This window comes from Acipenser ruthenus, chromosome 29 (genome assembly GCF_902713425.1).
Source record: "Acipenser ruthenus chromosome 29, fAciRut3.2 maternal haplotype, whole genome shotgun sequence".
In the NCBI taxonomy this organism is placed as follows: Eukaryota; Metazoa; Chordata; class Actinopteri; order Acipenseriformes; family Acipenseridae; genus Acipenser; species Acipenser ruthenus.
In genome coordinates this window covers 4,692,004-4,715,081 of record NC_081217.1, presented here as the reverse complement: position 1 = coordinate 4,715,081, position 23,078 = coordinate 4,692,004, and the positions used below count along the sequence as shown (strand labels likewise).

General features: G+C 39.4%; 2 protein-coding genes across 4 annotated transcripts in view; one reads left to right on the top strand and one right to left on the bottom strand.

Annotated features, from left to right (window-relative positions):
- Nucleotides 1-5,636, bottom strand: part of LOC117432456 (rho GTPase-activating protein 39-like) — a 47,865-nt gene extending 42,229 nt beyond the window's left edge. The window contains exon 1 of one of the 2 annotated variants that reach the window (XM_059003669.1): nucleotides 5,280-5,636. In XM_059003669.1, coding sequence (XP_058859652.1) covers nucleotides 5,280-5,293 — 14 coding nt within the window. In that variant the 5' untranslated portion in view covers nucleotides 5,294-5,636. The remainder of the gene's footprint in view (nucleotides 1-5,279) is intronic. The other variant, XM_059003670.1, reaches the window with a different exon arrangement.
- A 3,428-nt stretch (nucleotides 5,637-9,064) lies between these two features.
- Nucleotides 9,065-22,758, top strand: LOC117433553 (minor histocompatibility antigen H13-like). 2 transcript variants are annotated; one of them, XM_034055880.3, is made up of 13 exons: nucleotides 9,065-9,481; nucleotides 11,642-11,740; nucleotides 13,121-13,203; nucleotides 13,585-13,673; nucleotides 14,159-14,244; nucleotides 14,587-14,712; nucleotides 15,164-15,221; nucleotides 16,018-16,101; nucleotides 16,948-16,984; nucleotides 17,221-17,323; nucleotides 17,573-17,658; nucleotides 18,962-19,145; nucleotides 20,686-22,758. In XM_034055880.3, the coding sequence occupies exons 1-12, from the start codon at nucleotides 9,254-9,256 to the stop codon at nucleotides 19,107-19,109; spliced, it is 1,227 nt and encodes a 408-aa protein (XP_033911771.3). In that variant the 5' UTR covers nucleotides 9,065-9,253; the 3' UTR covers nucleotides 19,110-19,145; nucleotides 20,686-22,758. The 2 variants fall into 2 exon arrangements, with proteins under 2 accessions (XP_033911771.3, XP_033911781.3); XM_034055890.3 differs by lacking the exon at nucleotides 18,962-19,145 and having other exon boundaries at nucleotides 9,081-9,481.
- The last annotated feature ends 320 nt before the right edge of the window (nucleotides 22,759-23,078 follow it).

The following is a 23,078-nucleotide window of genomic DNA, read 5'->3' as shown; positions in this document are numbered from 1 at the left end:
ACCTTTGCTGAGATTAATCCTGCTGTGGTGGAATTGCTTGGGCGCAGCAAACAATTCACACTGATCAGCTGCTTCTGATCAGATCTTAATGAACGAATAGCAACGAGATGATGATGCGATTGTATTTGCAGAATAATATGGGCGATTGAATTTTAACAAACAGAAAAAAATAGCGACTGGCTGCAATTCATTCTTGGTATAATACAATTATTTGACGCGCATGCTGGTATTTAAGCACCATTCTTAATTGTAGCTAAGGATGGTTCATTTACACCTTCATTTATTTCAATTTAGGGGCAAGTTTGAAATCCCGTTCTGTCTCACAGCGTCCGGTTAATCTGGAGCCATATGGTAACCCTAACCAAAATAATCCGTATGCGGTGGCTTGCACAATCCCCTTCACACAGTCTGATATTGAGCATGACGGCTGCCACTACATGTGCAGCGACACACACACACACAACACTTTAAGGTTGAACAACTAACATCATTCCAGGGTTACAGAAGTCAAGAGCCTTGGTTGTTTTTTTATCTGAGGTTCACCTGCTCTGGACACAAACACACTGTATTTGATCAATAACTAATTGGACCCTGCTTGTGCTGCAGTCTCACCCTGGCTGCAAAGATCTGGCATCAGCAGCAGGATGAATAGAAGAAAGAAACAAAACAGGCTGTAGAGAATCAAAGTTTTGCATTGCTGATATTGATTCAAAAGGGAGGAGCTTCATAGGGAAATTCCTACTTCAAAACCAGCCTGCTGTCGCTAGCTTACAGTAACCCTCCACAATGCAGGCAGGCTACCCAAAAGCCCAGCCCTGGCTCAGTTCTCATTCAGATCAGCTTAAAGTCCATGGTTTTAAACCTATTTAATCCATGTGTGCTATGCAGTGGAGAATCACACAAGGACCCTCTTGTACAGATCAGAATGAAAATGATAGACCACTAGTGTACACTGTTGTACATTGAGCATTCGTCCCACTGAAATCATTCCTTTATATTTATTTGAAACACATGAGCAAAACCTAAAATAGAATCATCACCTTTTTTTTTCTTTTTTAAATTATTAAATCATACTGGGAAATCAGTTATCCGATTACTTGATATGGTAATGAAATGCGTTACCAACACTGCCTGCAGGCAGGTCTCTAGATGTAAACCACCAGATGACCTACACTACCCTTCAGAGCCAATGGTTCATGAAGGACAGACTTTCGTCAAGGAGTCAAACCTGAAAATCCAATGTAAAAGCCTGGTAAAATATTACTCAGGACAATAAGGAATGACAAAAACAATCCTGAGCTTGTTACTGCTGTACTGTACAGGACATACACCGATCTCTACAGAATCACTGACGCTTCAAAACAGTGGTTCCTGATTCCTGTAGAAAGACGGATGGGAGGTTAATACCACACCAGTATTGTTTTATGTTTAGACACTACTCACTCCAACAAAGGCTGCCAAGTAATGAATCATGACCTTTGCCTGCAGTACATCAATCAATCGCCACACTGTGTTTCCGTGGAAACGGCATTTTCTTTCACCCCACTTCAACAGGCCTACCTGTTTGGTGGATGTGCTTTAGTTTGGTTATATAAAAATCTCTTGTCTAATGGACAGAGTGACCCAGCAAACAGACACCGGCGAATAGATAGGAATGAAGGGCTAGCAGAATGTAAAGCAGCTAATGACAAATTCCACAGGCTGTTAGTCCAGGAGAAGTATCTGGCACGAAAGTCTGGTGTTGGTAAAGACTGGGCACTCCCTGCGGAGGAAGCCTTTGGCATTCTGGTTCGCAGCAATGTTTCCAAATGATCCTGGTTTATTTAAAAAGAAAACTCCACAAGAGCAGATTGCACAAAGATTGGTTTAATGTGACCTGGCAGGGGTCTCTCAGAACAATAAGATCAGAGAGAAAATGGAGGGCTGCACAGCAATAGTTGCCAGTATTAAGCCCATCTATTCATGGGGTCACGTCCCCTCTGGTTTTAGAGTTTTCAGCACAACTGGATTCAACTCCCTTCAAGCGTAAAGTGAACGAGATGTACACAATTTCCTGGATCTAATGAAGTCAATGAGGCTGAACGTTTTGGGATTCTGGGCTCTTTGTGAATGTCTGGATTATAACCTCTCAAGTGTTTGCTGCCTAGCTTGCCAAGGACCACATTTGAAATACAATGCACAGATCACATAGGGGGAGAATAAAAATCTACACTGATTTATAATTCAAAACTTTTGCTCAAGAGCAGACTTTGCAAGAGAAAACAGGAAAAGTCTAAATTAGCATACAGGGTCATGTGACGTTTTCTATTTTTAGGAAAGGATCCCACAGGGAGCTAGTCAATTGGCTAGTACAGAACAGTACACATGCCTGTCTACCTACGGAAGAAGCCAGCTATGAAGATTTCTTTGTTACCACTATGGATAAACAGCAATGCAACAAGTGACAATAAAGCAATCAATCAGGAAGTCAAACTTGCACTAACTACAACACAGATCTAGATATTATACCTTACCCCCAGAGTCAATACTGCAAGCTTTTAAAAAGCACGTCTTTTAACAGCATGACAATCATTATGCAAGACGAATCGTGCGTCTGATTACTGTTTGCTATAAATAATTCACTGCACCGCAAGGATCGCAGCTTCCCACCGAAACAGTCTCCTGAGTCAGGCAGTGCTGACAAAACTTTGTAATTAGTCAAAGCAACACTAGCTAGGATCAATTGTGAGGGTCCGATCAATACATATTTAGAAGCAAGCAAGAAACCTGACTACAGGGAAACGAAATGTTACACAGACAGGGCTGCTACTAAAACCCAGGGCTGTGCGGCAGCCTGCTACCACCAACCAGGCTAGCAACAAACTCTTGATCGAAAGTCTAGTGCAGACCACTCAACTTCGTTCGGAGGGCACAATTAATCACAGGGGCTTTTCCTTCCTGCAGATTTATTTCCAAGGGCAAGGTAAGCTGTGTGCCATTTAGCGTTTCATTTCACACGCAGGCTTGTGAGATCCGAGATCCCGGCTAGGTCTTAACGTGATAAGCCAACCTATGTAACATTAGGCGAGTGAGTAAGCAAAATCTAATACTGCAATAGCCAGAGGGAGGGGCGCTTGTAAAAGCAGATGTTGCTGCATTCTGGGGCTAAGGCCACCTGTCCATTTTCTACTGCAGAATGTTTCCTATACCTCACACGGTAGACTGTGGTTCACTGGTGTGCATTTCCATATGCTCCTGATAATGCACGCCAAGTGCCCTGAAGGAAATGAGACTCCCTTTGCATTGCAGTTTGAGGCATTCCAGTTTTAATAGAGATCAACTAGCCACAGTTTACAGACACCAAACCCAAGTGGGTAATGTCTTTAACCAAGTGCTAACCAGGGTTTTGAAAACCGTTTGATTTTCTCTTGTTACCTTTATTAACAGGAAGTAGCAGAACCTTGAATCTACTGTGAACACAAGAAAGGGGAGGGAAGTGAGATTACTGCTAGCGCTAAGAGGGACAAAAAGGGATTTTAAAACTTGGAGCACCACTGCTTGACTCAAGCACATGTAAAAAGGTGCAGGTTTAATTGGTGTTGGTTTATACCCTATAAAAGTGCAAGGTATAAAGAATGCGATCAAATGTAGATTTAATGTATCCAGCTGGACTTTCTCTCTAGCAATTAAAATAATAATAAATCAGCACTGCCACAAAAAGCCGCCCCCTAAAAAAAGCCACACAGGTCAGCATATGGAATAAGGACTATTAACGGCACTTTAAATATCTTGGGCTTAGTTCTAAGACAAGCACATTTGTTGTTTAGTCTCTGTAGATTCAGAAAAGGAAACTGGTAATTAAATGAACCGCAACCAAAAAGCCTTTCCAAAGCCACAAGAAATATGGTCTATGGGAATAAAAAGTCTGTTTACCCAATGCTTGCACAGGAATACCTATAGGATACACTTACTTTCAGTGCATGAAAACTAAAGAGTATTTTTTTCTTTTAACAGAAGATCTTTTGATCTTTGTTTCTTGATCTTTGTTTTTGTTATACAATAGAAATAATTATAATTTTTAATTAAATAAAACAGTCAAGCAAAATTTATGACGGCCAACTTCCTTAAAAAGCAACTATATTTTCTATTGGACTTTGTTTCTGTTGACTGTTTGCATAGTCACCTACATTAATCAATACAGTTGCGCACAAAGGCAGCATACAGTAGTCGTGGGGTTGGTGGAGGTGTGGGGACCATCCATTGAAACGCAATAGTGTGTCCTGTGACACTTTAGAAATATGACTAATGTGTCCAATCACACCGCTGCTACAACAGCCTGCGGGCAGCAACCAAACATTCAGACACTAAATCACAGACCGAGTAAATGTCTCGCCAACATGCCGTACAGGTAGTTACAAATTGACACCTACTAGGCAAGCAGAGCGTGGAATGCTTAACAAACGCTGAAATAAAACTTAACTACACTACATCTGTCTAATAACATGCCAATCGTGACCTGCCATGCCCAGTTGCAGGTCGTTATTGACACGCCATCTAAAACTTACACGAATTGTAATGTTGCCTTATATTTCCTCCAAGGGGTATATGAATGATCAGAAAACAATACGGAGATTCGACCATCGTGGTTGTTTTATCTGCATATTAATGCCACGGTCAACGCAACAGATTTCTGCAGCAAACTTAAATCAATGCCTGTACTAGAATGTGGCCTGTTGCACAAACCTACAAGACATTGACTATCAGTATATGTTCTCTTTAAAAAGGAACAGTCAAAAATAATATTAAAAGGCTTCGTCTTTTTGGAGACTATGTTTGTGGAAATATCACCATTAAAAAAAAGTTTAAATATTTATTTAATTAACACCAACGCAATAAAAATACCAATACTCTACTAATTTTAATGCCGATTATATTTAACCATTTTAATGTTTGTTTTTTAAATAAAAAACTATTTACAAACTTTCTTGGGGAATTACTACAATAAACAAAAAGCAAAGCGGATAAATGGATAAATAAACATGTGTCAGTCGAGAGCACATTTAAACACAGCGATCATATAAAACAACTTGCAAACATTAAAAATAAATACTGTACAGTAAATTACAGTAGCTGTTCAAATCCCATGAATTTTCACAAGTGTATTTAGATTTTTAATGCATTCTGTTTCCAAAAAAAACTTTTCCAGAAGTTGCATTTTCCCAACGTTATGTTTAGAACACAGATCCATGAATAATATTAATAATAACAATAACAATAACGTTCAAGGTGAAATTTCTTACCTCGTCTCACTCATTTTCCTCACATTGTCCGAGTAAAACTTACGTGAGAGTTTTCTCTATTGCAAGTCTAGCTGTGCTGGCAATAGTCTGAACGCAGCAAATGCACTGTTTCCACACCCCTATGACTCAAACACTCCCTCCCCCCAGTCACCGGCAGGATGTGTAATTCGATCTCCACACTCTCTCGCATGAGATTAGAGAAAAAGAATGTCCCATTCTTTTTATGCTCGTCCAGCGTACTGTGGTTCACTGGCCCTCTACTGGGACGGAGGAACAACTAACATTAGCAGAAATTCGGGTTTGTTTTTATTTATTAGTTTTCCTGGATATAGCCTTCATTGAAGTCTGCAGATCGTCGTGTAATGAAGAAGGTTTTCAAAATAGCTGTGAGCTGACGGTCTGGCTCATTTGCATGGACATTTGCACACACATGCATTAGGGCAAAGTGCATCTCCTCCACCCCCAGCTTCACCCTCCCCAATACACACACAAACACACCTTTTCTGACCATTAATCCTCTGTGCAGCTCCTGCTACTTCAGCTGTATTGAAAGGATTATTGTATCAGTAATTGAAAGCTATATCTCGGAAACAACTTGTCCGATTTTGATGAAACTGTATGTGCTGTGGATAAGGGTCACAGTAACTAACATACTATTTCATAGGTTGTTTCATGGGGGGCATGTAATGTTACTGACTTAACTTGCTTATTTAGCTTGGGGTTCCTTAAGGGAAACGTCAATGTAGTGTATCACACACTCATGGCACTGTGGCGTATTACTCCTATAGGGATCACATTTCCCTTGAGCAAAATCGGTCCCATTTCACACAGCTTTACTGAGACTTTTTAAAAGTCTGTTTAGAATGGTTTAAACACAAATTGATATTCATTAAATCAACAAGAGAGACATTGCCCGTGTTGACTGAATTGGTTAAACTTGGTCTGTAAGGAAACTAAATTACCGGTATGTATGCATTTCTGTGTGTAGGAGAGCCCACAACAAGCATTTAAGCAGAATTCAGCTAGTATCCTTTAATGATTAATTACAACTCACTTTTCCAACATAATCATTATCATTAGACACAATAATGAGGCCACTAGTTTGTTATTAGCAGAAATCACATAATGATCAGCTACCAATTTCTGGGAGGACATCGGACCGGCGTTGGTGTGTGTGCATGGAGGATCTTGAATGCTTCTCAAATACACTCTCAAGTGCCTTTCTTAAATAGCTTACATATTAGTCAGTAATGAGGGAATAAAACTAAATACAGCAAAAAGCAGAAGAGACTGGCATTAAAGTGCCCTTTACTTAAAGGGGGGGGGGGGTCCATTCCACCAGAGCTGTCTAACTATGAGATTGAACTAGTGTTTGAATGTTTATTTTCTTTTAAACCTCTGCTTACATTCCTTAAAGATTAAATACGTTTTTAAAAAGGAGTATAGATAGTTATCTTTCAATAATGGACAACATTGAGAATGCTTGGCCGTTTTAAAAATAAACAAAAGTTGCGACTCAATGTAACTGAAGCCAAATTATTCCACCCTAAAAAGTCACAGGGTCAGCAAAAAATGATTAAAATACCACATGGGTTTATGATATCAGGGGTCATAGGTCATGTCTTTATTTAAAACAATATTTAGTTAAGTGTAATTCATTAGCAATGTCAGTGTGAGTCAACTGAACTCCCTCTCTCACGTAAAGCTGAGGAAAGGAAATACAGTAATACACTATGAATCCTACATGCTTGTATGCATGCATGTATGTATGTATGTATGTATGTATGTATGTATGTATGTATGTATGTATGAGATGTATTTAAATGAGCTTTTATTGAGCATATTGTTTTGTATGGTACTTGTTTTATTGGTAAAGTATTCATCTTTGATTTGTAGTGTTTAGTTCTTTATGTGTGCATGACACTGAATTGTAGAAAATAAAAGTTTGAAGACTGTCAGAATGAATTCAAAGTAACATTTTGCATGAAAATAGCAGTATATTAAAATCATAATCTCCGTTTTGATACTCAGTGGAAAAGGAGCCGAATACAATCATCTTTTGAAAACAAACTTCATGTCATAACTGAGCTTCATCAAACGAGGTCATACTGATGTTAAGTTAAAATATATAGCTCTTTTTCTTTTTACATGCATAGTTTGGTTTCCATAATTAGTGATTCAATTTGAAATCTGTGACAGCCTACAGATCAATTGTTATTATCCTCATTTACCAAAGTACCCAGATTGATAGGGTACCTCTGTGCCAAACACAGGATACTTCAGGCACTGCGGCCACAAGTGTGCTTTTAAAATGTAAAGGGATGCAACATTATCTCATGAGGATTTTATTGCTGTGACGTGTGGTACCTACAGTATCAATAATCCACAGAATGTTCACTTTCAAGTATACAGAGGCCTCGGCTGGTCAGTTGAAGTACTACATTTCATTGTGGTCCTTGGTGGCATCAAGTCACACGAGTGAATGCAGAAACCTGACTGACCTGGGTGGGAAGGTCTTTGCCTAATGCACTGTCCTTCACTTATGGATTCAGAAGGGGTAATATAAGCAGACTGGTAACCCAACAATGCCTGGGTTCTGGTGAAGCAAGTATGGGAAAGACATGTCTAGTTAGCATGCATCCAGGAAGTGGAAGTGAATGACTTGTCTTCTGTGGATCCAGCAGTCATGGTTGGAGTACAGGGTCTCAGTCATTTAGTTGCCTATATGGTTGCTAGAAAGAAAACCATTTCTAGAGGTTACCAGCAATCTGCATTAGAAAGCAACCCAAATTTGCACCAATTAACACGTCAGCCTAATTAAAGACAAAAGTGTGTATTGCATCAGGTGCCCGCCTCCCACAGTCTGCCGTGCTGCACCCACCTTTTAAACACTATTACAGGGATTGTGATGCAAATTTAATAGCAGCATGTCTACAACACCAAAAGTGCAATACACAAGGAAAGCATCCATCACATTGGCGTATAATAACTTAGTAGACAACAGCACCCTCTGCTGTTCAAAAAAGGAACACATTTCCCTTGAGCAAAAAATGGGCCCATTTCACACAGCCTCATGTGGCTTTTTAAGTCTGCTTTGAATGATTTAAACACAGACTGATATTCATTAAAGTGTTTACAAAGTAGTCCAAGCAGGGATGGGAATAAGCATCCTATTACATAACAGTTTCACCCATTCCAGGGTTTAATATGAGCTTGATCAACCGCAGTGTATATGCAACACGCTTGTGTGTTCCTTATTAAACTCATAGTAAAACCCCCGCTATGCAATGGGAGCCTTATTTCCATGCCCACAAGGTAAGTAGCGTGCTAGGGGTGCATTGCAAAACACGAAGGTGCGGTACAGTGGCTTACAATTGCATCTGCCTTTTTGTAAGATGCCGCACAGGCGCACGTGAGTCCAGTAAGCGATGCTCGCTCTTTGTGATTTGTTACAGCAGCACCGACTCCCTTAAATACGTCCATACTGGTTGTATTTATTACCCCCAAAAACAGGGATATGGGAATTAATTTTAGAATGTTGTTGCTTAATTTTGTTTTAATTGCCTAATGTATCACACACGCACGGCACTGTGCAATAACCTAACCAATAAGCATTTTAAAACCCGTGTAATAATATATGGTGCTCTATTTACACAGCGGATTTTGAATATATGTAAACTAGTACTAGACACGATGTCTTCTTTTGTTTCTGAAGATTGAAACAACAACAACAAAAGAGAGAGCAAGCAAGCAAGCAAGCCTTTTCGGTAGATAAGGTTGTTATGGAGAGTGTTTTGTGATTTACCTCACTTCCTGTCCTCCCCGGCAAAGAATGAAACTGTCCCGGCAGTGACGTCAGTTCCAGGAGCGAGTTAAGAAACGTGGCCTTAGTGAAGAGACTCTGACGGATCCAGACCGGGGAAGTATCTCGTAACGCGAACAAACACTGTAGCACCTGAGAAACACACGCAGAAATGGCCGAAGTTGACCAGGGATCGGCTTTCCCCGGCGAGGCTGCATCGCCAGCGATTGACAGCCTCAATGCCACCGACTCGAACGGTACCGACTCGACTAATGCAACGGTAGCCAAGTTCGTCTCCACACCGGAGGGTACAGCGTTGGCTTACGGGAGTCTGGTCTTAATGGCCCTGCTGCCTATTTTTTTTGGAGCTCTTCGATCCGTCAACTGCGCAAAAGGCAAGGTAAGAAAACAAACAAACAAACAAACAACAAAGATTGCATTGTAACTAAAGTCATATATTTATTGATTTATTTTGTTTGTTTTTGTTTGCTATACCGGTCAAGTAAACACGCCCGTTCAGTTGTGTTTGAAAAAACATAAAACACCGATTTTGCAGTGGCAGTACGCAGCAAATGTAATCCATACCGGCCATATGCTATGTGATATTGTGTTTGTTTTCATAATGCACCGGGCCTTGCACGATATAGTACTCGCGTTTAGGCAGACAAACATACTTAAATATGCGTGTTGGTTATAAAATACGGCTAAACTATATTGTTATTATTGTTTCTGGTGTAAAGAGCTACTGGCCCAGGAAGGAAGCAGTTGTCTTGGTAATGTCAAGGAAACGTCATCACTAGCTGGTACCAGATTCCACCTGGCGCTTCACTGTATAGTCATCTTGGTGCTTTGGATGAAAGATGGACTGAAACTGGGTATTCTAGTAAATGCAAAAGCACTTTGGTTTTGTTTAGGCTTATTGTGTACATGCAGGGATTGAAATAAGACTCATATTGCATAACAGTTTCACTCATTCCAGGTTTTACTACGAACTTGATTAGCCACAGGGTAACAAGCTGAGGTGTCCTGTCATTAAATCGCTAGTAAAATCAGAAGTCTCCTGAAAGTGCTATGCAATGGGACTCTCATTGCCATGCCTGATGTGCATTTTAAAGACTGTTCCCAGGTGTACCTTGTGGTTTCAAAGGCATTCACATTGTGCCAGCATCACTTAACTACATCAGTGCGTGTCGCCACATAAACTAATTCACATTGAACTGGCATTGGCAACACAGGCATTACATGCAACATGTCCAAAGAAGTAGCCAGTAAGCTACCGTATTCAGTACCCGCCATTGCCTGCACAGGTGATAAATGATGCTTTATCTAATAACTAGTGTTGTAAACAGAACCCTGACTTTGACATATCGTGCAAATTCTAACGACGATTAACGAACGATCATTATCAAGTTAAAATGCTTTTTAAAAATTAATAAAAAAAAAAAAACACTTCCCTCACAGTAACAGTTTAAAGGGACAGTAAGTTATCTTTTTCTAGAGCATGGTATAATAAACTAATTCAAACAAACCCCGATGTTTTAAGACACGTTTGATAAATACGTTGGCATTTAAATATAGCACTGTACAATTTTCATATTCCTGCCGTCACTATGCCTTCGCCTTGTTTTGTGTAAAATCTGATGAATTTCCAGTGTAAACATAACGGTAAATTGAGAGGAAAAAAAACAACCACCCTACTGTCCAAAGGAGAGAAAGAAAACTACATTAACACTATTCACATGGAAATAATTCTGCAGCAGTCCCTGGACAGTGTGCCGCAGCTGCAGAGATGCATTACACTTATTGCTGTCATATTTACTCAAAACTTTACATGATTTTGCATAGCCAATTAGATTTGCATTATCTTAAGTGAATACAACTATAGCGTAATTTTGGCAGTGCCCGTCCTCGGTCGGCAAAGGAATAGCCTGGACTCGAACTCGCGAAGTCCAGACTATAGGACGCATCTTTACTGAATGCGCCACTCGGGTGCCCCACCAGTGTTTATTTTTGATCTGTTGTTAAACACACATGCAGTTTGCCCTTCCAGTTAATATCTGGCTTATCTATACATGGCTTGAGCAACAGAAAAACATTTCTTAAACAGTTTTCAATTTGAGACTTCAGTCAAGTGTATTTTCTTAATTAGTGCATACCTGGCTAATGACAGATTGGTGTAAAAACACCTTTAGCAGGACACTCTGGCGTCTTATGTGGTGGTATATGTGAAATTGGCAGACACCTTTTTGTGCTTTTTTGCTGCAAATTTAGACATTGCAGAAATCTAACACGTGTTAAAAAAAGGGTATTCTTGAATACTGACAAGCCCTCCAACATGTTGTCTGCAATGTTGAATTTCCATCGTTGGTTCATTATCACATAGAGCTGGCCTAATTAATAAGGGTAGATGTGTTGATCGCTGGGGAAACAACCCTTGATTGAATAAATCCATGTCTAGGGATAGTCGCCAGAGGCATGATCATCATTTCTTTTTATTTTCAAACGGTTACATGTGAATATGTCACGTGTCCCCCTCCCTCCCCCCCCATCTGTTACACAGAACTCCTCGGATATGCCGGAGACGATTACAAGCCGTGATGCTGCCAGGTTCCCCATCATTGCCAGCTGCACCCTCTTTGGATTGTACCTCTTCTTCAAAGTAGGTGTTTGTGAAATCCTTTCATGTGTAAGTCCCTGATGGGGTTGAGTGATGTGCACAGCGCTCCAGATAAGCTGTGTACTTGGTGATGAGTTACGTATGGTATTTAAATGCGTAATGAATACTCCTAGCAATTTTGCTGCACACCTTGAGTTCGCATGCTATCAAGCTAGTTCTTCGGTGGTTCCTGGGGTCTCAACGGTCAGTCGTGAATATGCTGCATGCGGTAGCTGGAGAATGGATCATAGAAATGTCAAGACAGCGAATCGTAGCCTGCCTGGGAATTGCCAGAAACACGTGAGCAATAAGTCAGGGTTTTAAATTAACGTGCCGTTGAATTCACTCGCCTGCAATGCGTGTTTGTGACTGGCGAATAAGCGCCTGGATTCTTAATTTTCAGGATTTCTCTCCGCCGTCTTAGTCCCCCCTCACCCTAACCTACCAGTTTACCTATCTGTCAATGACATTTGTGGAAGGTAAATCTGTATAATAAATACAATATTCTGTGTTTGGAGAGAGGCGAGATGCTTTTATATTGTTATAGCAAAGCGATCAATAACGAATAAAACATTATTGTTTCTATTTGCACTATCGGTACATTTTTAAAAAATTGTTTTGGACATTTTATTTTGTTAATTTTTTAGGGTGTGTGTCTGTCGACTCGGAAAGGGACAGCACAAGAGACTGAGAAAGTAAGAGTTACAGAAAACCACTATACAAACTAACAGCCTAGTACTAGAGGGAGGAGACTCTGTAAACGCAGTAGCTCACTGCATCGAGAGGAGCAACTTCCTGGAATAAAATAATAAGGCAGGACTAAATAGCTCCGGGGGAAATTTTTTTTTTTTTTAGTATTTTTCAGGTGGAAAATAAGCAAAGGAAAGTTTTTATTGTACAGTAGTTCAAAGTAACATTACAGTTCAAATGTTAATGCATACCCCAATAGTGAGATTTAAAGTATGTGCAGTATACGTGACTTCAAGGTAATGTTGCATTTTAGTCCGTGTCTAAATTGGAGAGTATATTTACTCAATGACCCAAAACCTTATCTGGAGCGCTGGGTATGCAGTGACAAAACTGTCCACTTAGGCAGTTTTCTGGGGGATTTGGGGTGGAGAAGCTAATGCATGTTGCTTTTTTAATATTGATTTACATTTTTTGGTTTCCATATAAAGAGGAGAATGTTTTTTCTGTTCAAATCTAGTCTAAATAATAGAATGTATTTAGATTGGATATATTTAGCATGCATGTCATTTTCTCTCTCTTGGTATTGTGTGGACTGTATCGGTGTGTGCCTAAGCTCACAGTTTCTAGTTGAAGTTATTGTAGAGATGTTCTTGCGTTTACTAACCACATCTCTTAAATATCCTCTTGCTTCAGATATTTTCTGAAGAATACATAAACATGCTGTTATCGATGTACTTCTTTGTGCTGGGTATTTTAGCACTGTCACACACTATCAGGTAAGTGATACTGAAACCAAACTCCTTTTCCACTCTTGTAATCCCTTTTTAATGAACTCAAAGGAAGTTTGTTTTCTTAAATTACTTTTTTAAAGAATATTTCCAATTGCTTCCTGCCTTCTAGGTTTCAGACACAACACGTATTGTGTTAGTGACCGCAATCACAGCCCTACTTTTTTTAATTTGCTGGCTTTCAGTAAATAGTAACACTAGGAAAACTGATACTGATGTAAAAATGAAGAACCATCTACATTTTACAGTGGTTGCCTAGATCAGCCTTCGATGTAGTTATTGAGTTATCAAGCCCTGCTTGAACTATTATCATTTTTTGCTTGTCTGTTTTCGACTCGCTGTAATCCTGCCCACCCTTTTCTGTTTCAGTCCATTCGTGAACAGACTGTTTCCTGAAAACTTTCCCAATAAGCAGTACCAGCTGCTCTTTACCCAGGGATCTGGGGAAAACAAAGAGGGTACGAGAATTGTTTTTTAAATGTCGGGTTTACTGTGCAGTGTGTATCCATTGACTAAATCAACGTTTAATTTAATTAAAGTCCTATTTTCAGCCGTTCAAAATGTGTGCTGGGTTACAGTTGGTTTAAGGTGAGGTTCATGTTGTATGAAAACAAGCCTGTGCCACCACTTGCCACCCTTAACTGATGAGAAATGCATGGTGTGAAATCTGTTGCTGGAAATGAATTTGAAAATGTGCAACTTGAGACTGCAGTCAAGTATGTTTTCTTAATTGGTGCAAGCCAGGCAAACAGCACCTTTTAGCAGGATGCACTGATGGGCTGGTAAGCATGACATAGGCAGGCCTTGTTATGCTCTTTGCTGTTACTTTGTTTGTTTTCATAACTTCCAGGTTTAACATGCAGGATAATCTAACAAACCTGTCACTTGCTACACTGCTAACATGACAGTCCTTATTGACTTTTATTGATTTCTTTTTATGCAGAAATTGTCAATTATGAATTTGACACCAAAGACCTTTTCTGCCTTTGCTTCAGTAGTGTGGTTGGAGTTTGGTACATTCTCAAGAAGGTAGGTTCAGCTAAAGTGACGCATCCACTATTACAAAATTTAAATACATGTATATGTTCAATATATCCGGCAATGCAATTGATTTCAGTTTGAACGCTTATTCTCACTAGTTTATGTTAAAGTGGTGCTTAAAGGTATTCTCTAAATTGTTTGCAATCAAAGTAAAATAAACCCGAGCAGCACTGGAAATGAATTCCTTTTGCGCTGTGCAGATACCCTCCACTGTTGCCCTGCTTTCCTGACACAGTGCAAGATTGGGTTAATATCTTGAGGTCCTGCAGTTTGACTGATGGTCAGTTCATGGATGCCCAGATTAAAGTTTGGATTGCTTCTCTATTGCAGCACTGGATTGCCAACAATCTCTTCGGTTTGGCTTTTGCTCTGAATGGAGTTGAGCTGCTGCATCTCAACAATGTGAGCACTGGCTGCATCCTGTTGGGAGGACTCTTTGTCTATGATGTGTTCTGGGTAAGCTTGACTACTTGTATAATACTGAGCAGGGTTATTTCAAAGTGCTTCTTCACAGCTTAAATGACTCTTATAACCTACATTGGTTATACATGAGGGTGCTTTGAATTACAATCTGCTGCTTGGCATTGCAAAAATGATGTGCACTTTCAGAATGAGTCAGCCGAAGGGTTAACAGATAAATTGCAATGTCTGGTTCGTCCCACTATTTGTTAGCAAATCCTTTTTTTTCCCCCATTCCTTAATTATGAAAAAATTCAGTTGAAATGATGTATGTTGAAATTAATTCAATTTTGTAAAACTATTTAAGGAGCTGATATAATACTAGGGACTCCTGGAGTTTGAGGCTGCTTTGTAATGTTGATTCCAAGGGTTACAAATAGAAATGTCCTATTCAGTAGATAGACCTTCTTTTGAAACCGAGAGGAGGTATTAATGATATGTTTTGCAGGTATTTGGGACCAATGTTATGGTGACTGTGGCCAAGTCCTTTGAAGCCCCAATTAAACGTAAGTTGTTCAGGCTTTCTTCCAAACCGAACACCAAAATAACAGCTGTTTTTATTACATCGGGTATTGGGTTTTATTCTTCAGTTTCGAAATGCAGTTCTTTGAATGTTTTTTAGAAACGTGTCCTGCTTTCACCACGCTGCAGAGAAGGTCCTGATTTGAGTTTAGATAAACACTGTTAGGTTGGTTTAACACATCCACTCCCATCCTGTGTGCTGCAGCGAGGCACTAAGTGTAAGGCTTCTTCAGCATGATGACCCTGTTGATTTCAAAGGGTTGTGCTGCGCTATCTTTCCACAGCATGGCTTGGAATGAGATGTGCCTATGTCAGAAGTTTTCTTTTTGCAGGGAACAGCTTGGTCCAGGCTTATCTCTGCATTTGATACAGTCGACTTTTGCATTACTGCCCAGTAGATTAGACCACACAGCTAAACACTCAAACAATTCACTGGAATTTGCTACAAACGTTTATTGCGTAGCCAGTATATTCTTTTTTTGTTCAGGTTAACATTTCTGTATTCATTCTGACCTCCACTACCCAGTATTGTATCAATTGTGTTTCTTAAAGATCTTCCAAAGTCAAATATGTGACTTTTTTCATTTCTGCCTTACTGTGTGTAAATGTCAGGTCTCTTAAACACCTTTTGACAAACAAGTAAATAGCAAACACCCTGTCTTATTTACTTATGCAAAGTCTTTCAAACATTTATATTTTGGGATACAATGGTGTACAGTCCTCTTCTATGTGATAACATTATTTCAGACAGCAAATTTAAGCTTTTTTTCCCCTTCACAGTGGTTTTCCCTCAAGATATTTTGGAGAAGGGGCTTGCAGCCAATAACTTTGCTATGCTGGGACTCGGAGATATCGTTATTCCAGGTAATTTGGAAATTGATCATCATTTCTGGCCTCATTAAAACAAAAAGCGGTTTAACTCTTCAGGACTAAGTAACTTTACTATAAATAGTTTAATAGTTTCAGTCTCTTATATGAGAGGGAAATAAAGTCATATAAAAATTCTATATGGTCCAAGAATGGGTCTGGTGTGCTGTGTTTTATATGGAGGTCTTTTTCCTAGAATGCCTTTAGCAGTCTGCTGTGACTGGTATGTCTTTCTACACCTTCTCTTTGTTGAAACAATCGGGTATGTTTCATCATGAGCTGTCTGTCCCAGCAAACTAAACTAAACCCTAATTTGTAGGTGTTAATGTTTATCAGATTATGTGCAGGCATGCTGTTTGTTCTGCTGTTAAATTGAGGTGTTGTGAAGGTATTTGCATGAAAAGTTAAAATAGTAAGGAATTTGGTTAATGTTTTACTTTTCTATTATAATCTCTTCCAAAAATCTATTCTGGAAAATGACCCAATCAGGACCTGTTTGACAAAGCTTTTTACATGCACTGTGCTGTGTTGTTCTATACTTCCACCAGAGGGCACTCTTGCTCTGTCAGTTGTTACCATGAATGGGCCATTACTCTATGTGTCCAGCAGAGGACCCTACAATTTCAGATGGTTTAACCCACCCAACGAATACTGATTTAATGTAGGCTGTCTAAACATGACCATTAGAGGCCAAAATGTACCCAGGAGTTCTACTTTAATATGGACGAACTTGCATTATTCAGTTAAAACCCTGATCTCAATCTAATCATCCATATTCTTAAATGCTGTGTTCACAGCTCAAAGCTAAGACTTCTAATTTGTATGGATTTCTTTCTTTTGTAGGTATCTTTATTGCATTGCTCCTGCGTTTTGATGTCAGGTGAGTTTTGAACTGGTTTGCATAGTGCTGAAACTTGGCAGTGCCATTATGTAAGGCTGATTTTATGTACATGCATTTACTGCTAACGAAACTTGATTTATACCCCTAGAACTGTAGTGTGTGCGTACAATACAAAAACTTACATTTACCTTCTTAAACATATAGAATAGTGTGTGATGTATGTGTTGAAGATTTCAGTTTAGAGAATAATTGATGTTTTTTTTTCTTTCTGGTAGCTTGAATAAGAATTCCCGTACCTATTTTTACACTGGTTTCCTTGCCTATATCTTTGGACTGGGTCTGACTATCTTTGTCATGCACACCTTTAAACACGCCCAGGTGAGTAACTGTGTTGAACTATTAAACATTCACTCTACTAGAGAAGTGGAAAATTTAGGAACTGTGTTCGTGAAGCACTTGAATCTGAATAGATCTCCTTATGTGGCTTGTATCAGCTCCCCTTATTTTTGATTTCACCCTAATCAGATTAACTGTACCTTTTTGGCAAATGTTTGCCTGCTTTTACATTACAAATTGTGATCTTGTAAGAAATGCATAACTACCTGTGCATGTGTTCTTGTTTTCTAGCCTGCCCTTCTATACCTGGTCCCAGCCTGTACTGGGCTGCCTTTCTTTGTTGCTCTAGTTAAGGGAGAACTGACTGAAATGTTCAGGTGAGTCGTACATACTGTGAAACACACAATATTCTACATTGGATTTTCAAATCGAGAATTCTGCTGCATGTTCTAATATAATGTGAGGTGGTGGATGTTCGTGCCCATATGCAGTTATATTTGGCTGCAGTTCAGTCATATCTATCAATAGCCACAACTACATACATAAACCTATTGGCAGGTGGCAGGGCTGTTGCCCCCCCTCCCCCATCCAGCTCGTTTGCATGTGGTGTGGTACTGACAACTGCAAGTGTGGCTGATAAGACCACGGCTAAAATAAGCGCAGACGACCACCTGTGACTCTCAGGAGGCTTGAAACATCTGTGTGTCCTAAATATTTCAGCAAGCATAAATCCTATTTAGCAGTTAGCACCCCTCCTCCTAGTCTCTCTATCTCTCTCTCTCTCTCTCTCTCTCACACACACACACGCCGCTCCCCCAGTGTTTAAAGTTGAGCATTATTAATAGTAATGCATACAGCGGTCAGACACCCTTGCAGTTGCATTGTTACCTTGTCCTTCACCAAAACCTGCCATCCGGCTCCTTGCAGGGTCAAAATCTGTGTACATTATATCCCTCCAGAAAGAGAGTATTAAAGGGGAAATAGTCAAAACAGCGTTTGAAAAGCAGATAACTGTCTGACAGATAATGCAGAATCTCGTTTGGAGCTGATACTGACAAGCAAGTCACCCAGCTGCAAGGTGGTGGTGGTGGAGGGGGGAGGCGAGTTTGCATTCTCTAGATCACCCATGTGTCAAAAACGTGTCTGCTTCCTCTGATGGCAGCCATAGCAACAGGGAAATGGTGACCTTGCTTGAGCACCTGGGACCCAAAATCACCGGCTAACCCTGATCACTCTGCTGCTGAAAGTACAGAACGTATTTCTTTCCTCCAGTTTAAAGTAGATGTCTTCAATTCCTCATCTGCTTTGCACCACCTTGAAAATTTTCACAACAGTTGGTGATCCTGCCTCCCCCCCTGGGATTTTTATGTATTTATTTATTTATTGGGTGCCAATAATAGTAAGTAAAGAAATCTGAAAATCCCATAATGATGTAAACCTAGCTATTAAAATAAGGCATTTGTTTCAAATAAATAACAATCCAGAAATCCATTTCTTAAGCCTCAAAATATATACATATATATTGTTTTTGTTTTGAGAAAGGCGAGCTGTGCTGTCATGGGCTTGATATACTCCACTCTCTCTGAAATGTTCTTTCTTTCTTTCCTTTTCCTTGTACCTTCTTTCTCCCTGGTCTGTGTTCCTCCTTGTTCTTCTCTCGCTGTGTTCGCGTTCCTTCAGCTATGAGTCTTCTGCTGAGGTCTTGCCGCACACTCCAAGGCTCACCCACTTCCCCACTGTCTCCGGCTCTCCTGCCAGTCTCGCTAACTCTATGCAGCAAAAACCCTCCTCTCCCCGCCGCCGGCACCACAACCCCACCTCTATGTAGCGGCCAGAAAAGTGCCAGACGTATTTCGCTGGTCAGGTACATTTCCTCTATTACCAATTGCTAGGACACATTGTGATCTTAGGCCTGGATTCAATCTGTATTATAGCGCTGCTATAACTTGTCCCTGGAGACATTGGGCTGGAGTCGCTAAACAAAATGTTACAGAACTTAATGTTAAGGGTGTTTTATTTCAAAGCTCCTTTAGTACATACATATACTTGTTTGGTGACTCTAGCCAGTTTTATGAAATTGCAGCATGGCTATAATAATTTAGTTCAGGTCTTCCCTGCTGTCCTCTATGGCGTATCTAGTAGCTCTTCTGTGAAGCAATGGCTAGTGATCGTTACTTCATGTCATCATTATTTTTTTGTATTCAAAACAAAGTTCTTCCCTCCCACTTTAATTTTCGTGTTATTTCCCCTCTACCTTTTCATAACGTCAACTAGCTAGTTGGCAGTTCCCAAATGACAACTAACAAATCAGCCTTCCATTGTCATCCTGACCAAAGCAGCCAGCAGAGACCAATTGGGGCAACGCTTTACTGTTCTTTAAAAATGTACACAGTGCGCAAGGTTATGGGGTGGAGGGGAGCCTGCTAGACAAGGCATACATTCACTGTAAAACATGAACACCTATTCCACAAATAACAAGATTCACCAAACAAGTTATACCTACATAAGGCATGTCCCCCCACCCCGTCCCCCCATCACACACACACACAGCTGCTATTTATGTAAAAGAATACAACTTCCCTTAGTTTAGGGAAATGGGACAGGTGTACTTTGGAACAGTATGTGCAGTTCAAACGCAGTCCCTTATTGCTGTATGTTGTTTCTAGTATAATACTGACTACAATGCATTGTCTATCCGTTCTTCTTTATGATCACCATGTACAGTATTGTATGGGGATACTGTATTGGCTTTCTAGTAAGGAGAATGCGTGGAAATATTTAATGCGCTCTCAAAAGTCTGCAGAGCAGGAGGTTTACTATTAATAGTGCTGTTGAAAGCCGTGTGCTGCCTGTGAAACCTGCTTCCATAAATACATGCAGGCAGTTGTAGACCAGGGCAAGCTTGGAAAGGTTATTTTAAATTGGCGTGAGGTCTATTGTACCAGCAAACCAATCTTGTCAGCTTTGTTTTGAGGTTCTAAAATGTAAATACATCTTAAAGTTTCCCCGTTAATGGGGTTGAAGGTCATGTTTTATGTGGGAAGTTTCCACTGGGTAGACGTGACGATTTACTGTAATTTGTAATTGCATTGGGATCTACCTAAATATCCCAGCAGTTGAAGTATTGCCTGCCATGCAGAATTCATTTTCTGACATGTACCCATCAAATGGCAACCGCTATACCTTCAGAGAAATGTAAGGCTGAACAATGGGGCCGTGGAAAGGCTACTGAATCTAATTAAGGGTAGGAAAAAGGACCGGAGTGATGAGAAGAATGTGTTGAGATAACAGAGCGCAAGCATGGTCACCTTAATCCAGACCCATCTTCAGTAACCCGTCCGGACAGACTTGCGTGTGCATTAATACAATCATGAATGTTTAAACTTGTTTCGCTCCTCGTCCAGGTATGAAGAAACCCCTCCTGAATCCAAGGAGGAAAAAGAGACCGAGAAGAAAGAGAACTAATTGTCCCCACAAAACTTCAGCGCCTGCCAGTTTCACACCCCTTTCTGATGAAGTCCATTATTTCTGTTGCGGATGTGTTTTTGTTGTACAAGGAAACTACAAATATATGTTTAAATTTAAATACCTGTATTTCATCAGATATTTTGTAATATTTGTGTGTTTTTTTTTTTTTTTTTTTTTTTTTTTTTGTAACATTGTGCAAGAGTGCCTGTGTATTCCTTTTTTATTTAAATGTATTCTGTCTAGCCTGGTCATTTGATGGGTTGTGACATTTTTACAAAGGCCAGAATTATTTTTATTTTTTTCCCCCCTGAAATACAGAATGTAATTTCCTTGTTTACCAAAGACTGCAAGGAAGACAAACCTTTTTTTAGCTTATTTTATACACACTGTAAAAATCTAACTTATGGTAAATGTTCAGTACACCGAACATTTTACATTTGAAATTGAACGCGCTACCGTCAGCCAGAAAGAGAGAGCCCTTGGGTACGGATGTACAGAGCACTGACCATTCAGTAATTCGGGGTCCTAAATATTGGTCTCATATTTTGTATGTTTTTATGGTCTTATGTAAAGCAAATAATGCGTTTCACAGCGAAATCTCGTGTTCTCTTAAACTTGGTCCCAGGACTGAGGAGGCTACAGCATTGCCCTAGAATTATTAGGGTTTCATTCATAGTAGACTGATGGATTATTAATCTTTCTCATTGAAAGTGCATATTAAAGCGAGAGACTTTTATTTTATATATAACTAGTAACTTTTTTTTATATCTATAACTAGTAACTGATGATTCTGTTAGCGTTATCAGTGTTATTGTTTAGATAATATTTATGTATTTCAAACAGTAGTTGAAAGAAAGGGAATACAGATGATTGTTGTATATCGGACCAATAGGTAGAACATTGAGAATAAGATGAAAAAAGTCAGCTTTACTAGTTTAAGCACCAAATGACAAACCTTTTTATTCTTCTGTTGTGTTTATGATGCTTGCTTGTTCTCGTGAATGTAAAATGTTTCCTGACAAGCAGTTGTTTGTACATTTGCACTGTACAGTAATAAAATGGATGTTGCCAGAGAAAGGGACCTTGTTCTCCAGCATGAGTTACTCTTGCTTGTAGAAGTTTACGTAGTGTTTATAGAGCCTTTTAATGTGTTTTCCACTGTTAAATAGCACAAACAGAGTTTATGTAATGTCATTTTAAACAGCATAGCTTTGTAAATTCATTCTCTGAATGACTTGTAGATTTGAAGAATAGATTCTGAAATCTATGCCTCTGGTGTTTTAATATACGCAAAAATCACCTTACCACTTATATTTTTGTAAGAATAGCCGTTCCAATGTATTTTACTTTTAAATCCTAATAGACATTTTTTATATATGGATCCATCCTTGCTCTAACCAGGCAGAAGTTAACCTTCCTAGCTATTCTGTTCTATTTTAATCTGCTTTCCAATCAATTGTAATCCTAAAATCTTTGCACGATTACCTGTAACTAATATCTGCACGATTACCTGTAATCAACATTGTGTGAATGTAGATCCTAGCATGGATACGACTTGCACACATATGGCAAGGTTTTCTGGGCATTCTAGGGAAAACAAAGGAGAGCAGGTGTTTTTAAACAGGACGAACATTAAAGCCATGATTGTTCAACACCAGCAAGAACAACTTTAAATGAGGGATGTCTACATGTGTAGAAAAGGGAGCTATATTGTGCACCTGTAATCGTTTGTCTCCTTTCAACCATTGTAAGTATTGTGAAAAAGATAAAAAGAATTAAGATTCTGGCCTTTTTAAAAAATATATTTTAGTGGCAATGGATTTTTTTTTTTATATATATATAAACACACATGCTTTGCTTTATGTGCATTCTTAAGTATTTTCATTTAAGTATTCCCATGTTGCTGTCTTTTCTTTTGTAGAACTGCAAATTCAGGCTAGCTTCTCTTTGGAGGAGCGGTTATATTTTGCAATAAATTGTGGTGTACACCACTGTAGAGATGCATAATACCCTACTGTCTACAGGTGTGGTTTTTGTTGTTTTGGAATATATACAGTGTGGCTAAGAAGTTACTTGAACACTTCACAGTGAAAACTGGTAGATGAAGGCAAATTGGTCTTTTTAATAGAACATTTTCCAGCTCTTCAATAAATAGCAAGCATGTTCCTGCACTCTGTCTGATGTTGGAAAGGAATACCAATTCTTCCATTGTAGTTATGGTAAAGGTGAATTGCAGCTGGATTCATAACTTGCACCAAAATGGGCGGCACTTTCCTTGTGGAAAGCATTGAAGGTCCTGTATTTCATTTACTTCAGCAGGTTCTTTTTG

Coding starts and splice junctions, on each gene's coding strand:
- LOC117433553 (XM_034055880.3), top strand. CDS start 9,254: ATGGCCGAAGTTGACCAGGGATCGGCTTTCCCCGGCGAGGCTGCATCG. Junction 11,741..13,120: donor GATTGTACCTCTTCTTCAAA/GTAGGTGTTTGT, acceptor CTCTTGCTTCAG/ATATTTTCTGAAGAATACAT. Junction 16,985..17,220: donor CTCCTGCGTTTTGATGTCAG/GTGAGTTTTGAA, acceptor TCTTTCTGGTAG/CTTGAATAAGAATTCCCGTA.